Source organism: Gossypium arboreum, chromosome 5, assembly GCF_025698485.1.
Source record: "Gossypium arboreum isolate Shixiya-1 chromosome 5, ASM2569848v2, whole genome shotgun sequence".
NCBI classification, from domain to species: domain Eukaryota; kingdom Viridiplantae; phylum Streptophyta; class Magnoliopsida; order Malvales; family Malvaceae; genus Gossypium; species Gossypium arboreum.
In genome coordinates this window covers 44,283,132-44,292,525 of record NC_069074.1, presented here as the reverse complement: position 1 = coordinate 44,292,525, position 9,394 = coordinate 44,283,132, and the positions used below count along the sequence as shown (strand labels likewise).

Genomic DNA, 9,394 nt, shown 5'->3' with positions numbered 1-9,394 from the left:
TTTGTTAAGTTTAGCATGAGATTGAATGATGTATGGAAGGAAATGTTTTGGTATGATCTTATTTTATGTTAGCATGAATTGGTAAGGTTTATAAACAGGAAAATGGTTGATATTTTTATGATATAAATGATTAATGTTTTGGCATAAAATTGGCTAAAATAGTGGTTCATATATGCTTGTTTCTTGCTTGTAGGTTGACCCAAATTTTGGGTGGCAAATTGGCTATTCAAATGGCCTATTTTTGTCAATATAGGCAGAGACATGGGCGTGTGTCTCAGCTGTGTGTAACACACGGCTATGTTGCACGGCCGTGTGTCCCTTATGGTGCCCTACAATTGTAAGCCAGGCCCAAACACGGCCAAAGCACACGGGCGTGTGGCTAGCCATGTGGCCCAAGTTAAACTCGATAACAGCCAAGGCACACGGACGTGTCTTGTAGCCGTGTGGGCAAGTCAGTAGCTATGCCCTGATTTGCCACGGCTTAGACACACGAGCGTGTCTAAGGCCGTGTGAGGCACACGGCCTGTTCACACGGGCGTGTGGCCTTTTAAAAGTTGAAAATTTTTATAAGTTCTGAAACTTTCATATGTTATCGAATTGATCCTGAAAGCATGTTTTAAACTTCGTACGATCGTTTTAAGTTCACGTTGAATACTAATGATCTATGTTTATTGAAATGGAAGGATATTTGATATTTGATGGTTCTGATCTGTGTTATGAGTACGGTAATGCCTCTTAACCTATTCTGGTGACGATTACGAGTTAGGGGTGTTACAAAGCCACCAGACTTGGCCAAATTAATAATGACATAATTAATCAAAAGATGAAGTCCTTATACATGCCATAAGCTTAAAATACTTGTGTTCACTTATACCCAAATGATAGCTTGATAGTGTGATGGCATCTCCGGCGGTCTCCAACCTGAGCTAGCTAAATTAACCTATAAAACATGCGAAAGGAAAGGGAGTAAGCTTCAAAGCTTAGTAAGTTCACATACGAATAATATACAACTATTAACATTCATTTAATGATACTATTATTACAATTTGCATTAAATCCCATGATTATTACTTACTCATTCATAATGATTACTCTTTTATCTTATAAACACTAATTATATGTCTTGGCATTAGACTACCAGCCATAATCTCCCCATTATAGCATATCACATTATTAGCAAGTTATTTCAACTCACTTAACAACATGCATATCATTTACGAGTAATCATAATTTCTCATAAAGCTTTACAATCTTTCACAAATCTATTGAATGACAGCTTAAGTATATACATCGTATTATATCACAATTCAATCAGGCTCATAAGCCTAAGACATGATTATTTTTCAATTCTTATCATATATCCATTCATCATAAATGTAGATCTTTAGTCACAAGGTTACTAATATTTCATAGCATAACTTCCTCGTATGCATTCTTACCACATATTCATCATATTTTATGTCATTCACATGAGTTCGATGTACATACCTGCGCCCACTTGCACATTATAACTTACTTTCATGTCTTGATGCAATCATTACGATTACTCATAGAACTTTTTTTAACTACCCATTGAACACTCGAAATACTATCAGATACATTGAGAGTTTGCACCTAAGTGCCTTATATATAGCCAATGCTACTTCATATCTTAGATCACATGTTGCTCATTTACAAGATACTCACTAGTCTACTCATGTAGCCTGTCGGGTATCCGCAACACATGCCGGACTACCTCGCCATCAATAGAATTATGAGACCAGTAGATGCCAAAACATGTGTCATATATATCATGAACTCAGACCACAACTCAATGAGTTCGGACGTCACATATATCATGAACTCAGACCACAACTCAATGAGTTCAGATTTCATAATTCCTAGTGATATGTCACTTGTATCCTAAACTATTCTTAAGGTTCAAATGGGACTATTCAATGCCACATTTCTGAAAAACTTGCTCGTAACGTCGATTTCAATGCTCATGGCACCAATCACATATTCATGGAATAATCAAAATATAATTTATGATGAAATTTAGGCTATAAACACATGATACAACAACATATCAAATATGTAAGTACTTATCATACATGTAACATTAAAGCATTTAATGTATGGTACAGGTTGCATTATTTGCAAATGAACTTACCTCCACACTGAAAATAGCAAAGAATGACCTAACCGTTAATTTCACGTTTTTCCCCGTTCTAAGCTCGAATCTCATTTTTCTTGATCTATAATATCTAATTTAGCTCACTTATTAGTCACATTATTCATTGTGACCCAAAATCATATTATGGAAAAATTACATTCTTGCCCCTAAACTTTCACATCTTTACACTTTTTCCCCTAGACTCGTAAAATGATTTTCATTCAATTTCTTTGTACTTTAAGCCTAGCCGAAAAAATTTCATAACTACATCAGCCCTCAATTTCCACTCATTAACAATTTTATGACAAATTTTATAACTTTTACAATTTAGTCCTTTTATGCATTTTCATCGAAAACTACTTAGTAAAAGTAGTTTCTCCAACCATAAACATGCATAATCTACCATTAGACATCAAAATGTACAAATTTCTAACATGTATCAAACCCTATACCTTCATCATAACACAAATAAATGGTAGAAATAGGTAGATCTTGTTACAAGGATTTCAAAAATGTAAAAATCATTAAAAGCGGGACTCGAACGGACTTACTATGGAGCTTGGAAAGTTTAGAAAACCCTAGCTATGGTCTTCCCTTGCAAAATTTTGCCATGGCATGAAAAATGAAGAAGATGACATCTTTTTTTTTCATGTTATTTTAGCTTTATTAACCAAATTACCAAAATACCCTTAATGAAAAACAATTTAAAACATTTCCCAAAACTCAACTAATGTTCTAATTACCACATAAGTACCTCCAATTCAAAATTTCATAACAATTAGACACCTCTATCTTCTAGAACTTAAGTTTTGTACTCTTTACAATTTAGTCCTTTTGACTAAATTGAGTGCCCAAACGTCAAAATTTTCGAACGAAATTTTCACAAAATGATTCTATAAAATTATAGACCATAGAAATATAATAAAAATAAAATTTCCTTGTCATATTTTTGGTCCCGAAACCACTGTTCTGACTAGGCCCAAAATTGAGCTGTTACAACACGCCCATGTGCTAGGTAGTACGGATAATTTAATTTTTGAAAATTAGGTGCAGGATTCACACGGCCATGCACACGTCCGTGTGCTAGGCTGTGTAACTCATACGGCTGAGACACATGTTTGTGTCTCTACCCATGTGACCAATCCTGAGTATTTTGTTTCTCAATTTTTAAGATGCAAGGGATACACGACTAAACCACACGCCCATGCCCATGGCCATGTGTCTTTCCGTGTGGATAGAATAAGGTCATTTTCCAAGCCTTATTTCTCACCCTTTTTACCTTGCACCTACATTAACACTTCAATGTATTCACCAACCAAGTCAAGGCATATAAATCAATCTAATGATCAAGTTTTATGCATAACACATTTACTCATGCTTTCAGGTATCATCTTTACATTAAAATTATATACTTATCCAAACTTAATTTCATCTAGTATAATAAACCAAACACATTCATATACTAATTAAAATAAACCTCATGAATAAGTATGCATCAAATTTACTATCACTAGCCATTCCAATGGCTAGTTACAACCAAAACATTTACAAACCCTCATTTATTATCATTAGTCTATACATGTCATTACACCAAGTTAAGATTCCTATTTATACCAAAACAAACTGGAAGATAGTGTGATGACGCTCCGACCAATCTCCAACCTTTACGAGCTTCTGGGTGCTATAAAACAGAGGAAAATAAAACAGAGTAAGCATTTATTACTTAGTAATTTCGTATAACAGGAATTTAACTTACCATGTATTTACATTTAAGATTATCATACAAAACATGCATCCAATCATTTTGGCCAATTGCCTAATCACATAAACTCGAGTAAGCATTTATTGCTTAGTAAGTTCTTATATTTTTCTTAGATCAAAATTTTTTTTGTTGAATTATTGAAATGTCGATGGATACCCAGGTAGTATACTCTAGGTATACAAATAAATGATCCATCGACTCATGTTCCGAGGTACCCATAAGAGCACATAATTAGGAAGCACAATCTCAAGATATATATCAGGATGCTCATGTGAGCCATGTAATAGAAAGCTTATCCGGGATAGATCAGCAAACTCATAAGAGTTTAGAACAGGAAGCTCATTGAGCTTGACAGGCAACTCTGAAGAGTTATTAACAGCGAGCTTCGAATAGCATAACAGGAAGTTCAAGCGAGCCATATCAGGAAGCTCATAAGAGCTTATATCAGAATGCTCATGAAGAGCTGCGTTTGTGTTCGCAATATATGTAGGATCACAATCGATCATGTAACAGGACACTCACAAAGAGCTGTTGTAGAGCGCAACACATGCAGGATTACTACCGATCAGGATGCCCGCAAGAACCATGTAACAGGAATGCTCGAGAAGGCTTTTAACGAGATGCTCATCCGAGCTATAATGTCCACAGCGTATGTAAGACTATAATCAATACGGGAAAATACTGTATCCATCGCATTTTATTATTCAAACAGAACTTATCATTTATCAAGCAATATTGGGCATGTGATTAATTTCATTTATTAAACATTTATGCAATTCACACAAATAAAACATTCAATTCAAACATATTAATACCCATAATTATGTTACACGAGCTTACCTCATTACTTGTTCGTATACAGAAATCTACTAATTCGACACTTTTTCTTTTCCTTGATCTAACTTCGTATTTGAGTTTTCCGGATCTAATCAAGCCAAGAAAGTTTGCTTGAACATTTTTCTCTTTCCTAAGGTTTCCATGTTTTAATTTGGGGAAATGATGAAAATAATATGATATTTTCTATTTAATTTAGTTATCATCTTTTAATTTTTCCACTTTACAATTTAGTCATTTGCTTTTTCTAATTTTCCATGGATGATTCACCAAAAATATCTATTAACTTTTCTTAATGGTCTAATTACTATATAAGGGCCTCAAGTTTTGAATTCCATAGCTATTTGATACTTATAGCTACTAGAACTCAACTTTTACATTTTATGCAATTTGGTCCTTTCCAAAATTAAACATGAAATCGATAAAATTTTCTTAATGAAATTTTCATACACCATTTCTATCATAATGCAATTCATGCAATAATATTAAAATAAATTTTCTTTCTGACTCAAATTTGTGGTCTCAAAACTACTGTTTTGATTTCACTGAAAATGAGTTGTTACATGATTTGATTTGTATGATTAAAACCTGAGGCAAATGTTTTTATAGTTTGGATAAACTTGAATTACCATTTAATAACAAAAAATATTTCTATTTCAATTTCCAACAAATATATATGATTTTCAGAATGAATTTTTTAATACTATTTTAAATATTGAATCAAAATTTTTCAACAGCCACAAGACAAACACAATACCACGATTTAAACGTCAACAAGTGTCATCCACAACTTACTTAGAGAAGAGGTAACACGCTTCGCTTTCCATTAATGGTCAAATTTCCTTGAAATATGCTTAGTCAAATACATTTTTATCAATACTAAACTATATAAATGGCATGAAATCAATCTAACACTCATAATTGAACTTTATTATTTAACTTTCATTTTTTTAGTTAAATAAATTTACCTACCTTTCATAAATTCTCTCCGTCTTTCTTACCTTTTGAAAAGCTTTGTTTGAATAAAAACCAAAATCCTTTGAATAAAAGCCATGGTGGTAGCAATGGTAGCAGCATCCATGGCTTCCGGTTTGAGAATAAAAGCAATGGCAGAGCTTTGTTGTTATTTGACGGTGGTGCTTTGTGCATTCTTGGTTCCATGTTTGGCGAAGCTTACAACGATTGAACACCCCGTCAAACCTAATCGCTCCCTTAGCTTTTTGGTCGTTGGAGATTGGGGCAGAAAAGGATTTTACAATCAATCTGAAGTTGCTTTTCAGGTCTAATTCGAATGAATCCGAAAATTATAAATTACTTTTTATATGTTGTTTTTGGAATTCAAATCCCATGAAAATATTAATTTGATTGAATTGCAGATGGGAAGGATTGGAGAGAAACTAAAAATAGATTTCGTCATCTCAACAGGTGATAATTTCTATGATAATGGTTTAACCAGCGTATATGACCCAGCTTTTAGAGACTCTTTCACAAACATATATACTGCCAAAAGCTTGCAAAAACCATGGTACAGTGGTAAGTCTTTGATGAAATTTAATTCCCTAAATTGTTTCATTTTTAAAGGGTTTTTTAATGCTAAAAAAATTATTTGTAGTTTTGGGAAACCATGATTATAGAGGCAATGTTGAGGCACAACTCAACCCTACTCTACGAAGCGTTGACAAACGATGGATTTGTATGAGATCATTCGTCCTTAAAACAGGTAAATTAATTAGTACAGTAAACTGATTATTGTTCCAACCAGTGCAAAATCGTTTTGGTTAATAAAAATATTGATTTCTTTTTTAATTTTCAGAACTAGTAGATATATTCTTCGTGGATACCACTCCATTTGTGGACAAATACTTTACAGATCCAGAAGACCATACTTACGATTGGAAAGGCGTAGAACCTCGCAAAAATTACCTCTCTAGTCTTATCAAGGTCGTCTTGTATTATTTATTTATCGTATTAGTATTAATTTGTAACGTTGGTATTATATTTTTATAACCTCGTTTTCATTACCATTTTAGGATTTGAAAGCGGAAATGCGAAACTCAACCGCGCTGTGGAAATTTGCTGTTGGCCACCATGCAATTAAAAGTCTTGGCCATCATGGTGACACTGCCCAGCTTATCAAGTTCTTACTTCCAGTACTCAAGGTAATTTTATTTAAATACGAATTTTTATTCATATATAATGTTTAATTTCATATAAAAAATTTCAGGACAACAATGTTGATGTTTACATGAATGGCCATGACCATTGTTTGGAGCATATTACAAGCATGAACGGGTAAAGTTTTCCTACCAAATTATGCGAACACGTTCACAATGATAATTTAAATAACACAGAAACACTGCAATAACCCTGAGACAGACAGGGATTTTGTGATGTCTGTGTTGAGTATGGTTAAAAAGAAAGTATGGTAATGATTGATTGGAGTTTGCAAATGCAGAGCAATGCAATACTTAACGAGTGGAGGAGGGTCAAAAGCATGGAGGGGTGACCTTAAACCCGACGATGACGTTAATCACAGCGCGAAGTTCTTGTACGACGGGCAAGGTTTCATGTCAGTGGAGATGAATGAGAATGAAGCCATGATTTTGTTTTATGATGTTGAAGGCCTGATTTTGCACCAATGGAAGATATCTAAACAGTTGCGTTCTGCAGTATAGCAAGCTTTCCTTAATCTGGATATTTTTTGTTTTTGAGAAAATCTGTTGGAGATATTTATTAGATTTGTCAATTTTATCTCCGGTTATTATATATTTAATTTGTACAGAGATGAAGTGTGAATATATAACTAAATTATTTGCCCACATGAAAAAGTTTTGCCAGGAAAAAAGAAGTAGATTCTTCTAAAAATTATTTTCATGTGATTTACATGGAACCCTTCTTATTTTAATCGACTTCTTTACCTAAATAAAGGACAACTTAAGTTGCCTCCTTTAATAATGAAAAAGGGAAGTAGAACCCAAATCACTGTTAAATGGAATACCAACTTCTAACTCCATAAACTCCATTTGGTTAAAAGCCTTAGAGTTAGTTTAAAATTGTTTCTCTAGCACTTTCAGATAAATATATATATTTAATATAAAAGTGTTGCTAAATAAGATATTCTGTAAAAACACTTTTTCGGTAAAAAAACAGAAATAGAAAATTTTAGTTTTTGCTCAAAAGTACTTTTTTTTCCAAAAACACTTTTGAGGACAAAAGAATACTTTTTTGAGAAGCAAAGCTCAACTAAGCCTTAAAGGTGGAAAAAACCAAATAATTTAAGCAGATCTTTGATGCTTTTTTTACTTTCAAACAAACGATCTTTTCCGCTATTCTCATACCACGAACTGCTTCGAATGTGGGTTCGAACCAATTGAATCAAAACACAGAACTATATAAAATTTTCTTTTATCTTTGGAGTGAAAACAAAAATTCTTTCTTCTTTAATAGATATTGGTTAAATTGTTATTCTGGGAAAATATATTTAATAGTTTAGAATAAATTATTTCTATTTTTCGACAGAGTAACAATCTCTCAAAATTGTGTAAATAGCTCTACTAGTGTCATCTATTCATAGAGAGAGAAGGTAAAACCCTTATTGAATTATAGATGTTTATTTCAAATAGAAAAAAAAACTTCCTAGTCCAAGTAGGAGAGGGAGAAAGGCTAATAGGGTGTGTTTCCTTTCATATGTATTATGATGGAAATTCAGGCCTCTCAATGTATTGGTCCTAATTATATATGTTTTCTGAACTTTTAACCCAGCACGTTATAATTTAATCTAATTCAATACGTATTTTTCTATTTTTAAAATAAAAATTAAATTTTCCAATTAAATAATTTTCTTATCTCAATTTTACCCCCAGTAAAATTATGATGATTTTGTCCCTAGCAAAATTTTTAAGAAAATATATTCAATATTTTATAACCGAACTTGTTCACTATGAGTTAATGGTTTATTTTCATTTTCAGGCTTTAAAACTGCTCAAAAACATAAACTCATCCCTCTCATTATTTCTGAGTAATCCATATATATTTGCAAATGGATCATTTCTCATATTCATTTAATTTTCGTTTTCAAGAAACCCACATTCATTTCTAAAATGATTCCATTTTTTTTTATTTTGGAGAAAAACCATAATCATTTTTCTGAATGTTTCTCATTTCTCTATTTCTATTCACTATGTTCATTTTGATTTAATATGCAATTCATTTCTGGTTTCAACGAGTTAACGGAGGGATCGATTGGATTTATGTAATTAGGGCTTAAATGATTTATAATTAAATTTCAAATTTTTGTTTATTAATTATAAACTCATTTAGTCACGAAGTCATTCCACTATAGTATCGTGACTGAGCTCTCCCTAATGACATACCATTACGAAAACAATTATTCAGTGCTCGTCCAATAACCTTGTCATAAGTGTGTTACTCCCATAGTATATCTTTGATCTCTTTAGGATAATATTCGTTCTCCTAGTATGATCCTATTTTATATCATGATAATCATTACATCTTTCTTAATGAAAAGTCAATAACTAACAAATAGTGATCAAGTCATCCATCACAAAGACAAACGACTCGTGGCCATATTTACTTTTCATAAACCATGTAATGCCTATGAGAGGATAACATTTACCCATGTC

General features: G+C 32.6%; 1 protein-coding gene across 1 annotated transcript; it reads left to right on the top strand.

The window, feature by feature from the left end:
• The first annotated feature begins 5,672 nt into the window (after window positions 1–5,672).
• On the top strand, window positions 5,673–7,579 carry LOC108451151 (purple acid phosphatase 8-like). The gene is made up of 7 exons (XM_017748881.2): window positions 5,673–6,031; window positions 6,128–6,284; window positions 6,364–6,471; window positions 6,565–6,692; window positions 6,782–6,910; window positions 6,976–7,043; window positions 7,207–7,579. The coding sequence occupies exons 1-7, from the start codon at window positions 5,804–5,806 to the stop codon at window positions 7,424–7,426; spliced, it is 1,038 nt and encodes a 345-aa protein (XP_017604370.1). The 5' UTR covers window positions 5,673–5,803; the 3' UTR covers window positions 7,427–7,579.
• Window positions 7,580–9,394: the final 1,815 nt, after the last annotated feature.

Coding starts and splice junctions, on each gene's coding strand:
- LOC108451151 (XM_017748881.2), top strand. CDS start 5,804: ATGGTGGTAGCAATGGTAGCAGCATCCATGGCTTCCGGTTTGAGAATA. Junction 6,285..6,363: donor GCAAAAACCATGGTACAGTG/GTAAGTCTTTGA, acceptor AATTATTTGTAG/TTTTGGGAAACCATGATTAT. Junction 6,911..6,975: donor TCTTACTTCCAGTACTCAAG/GTAATTTTATTT, acceptor AAAAAATTTCAG/GACAACAATGTTGATGTTTA.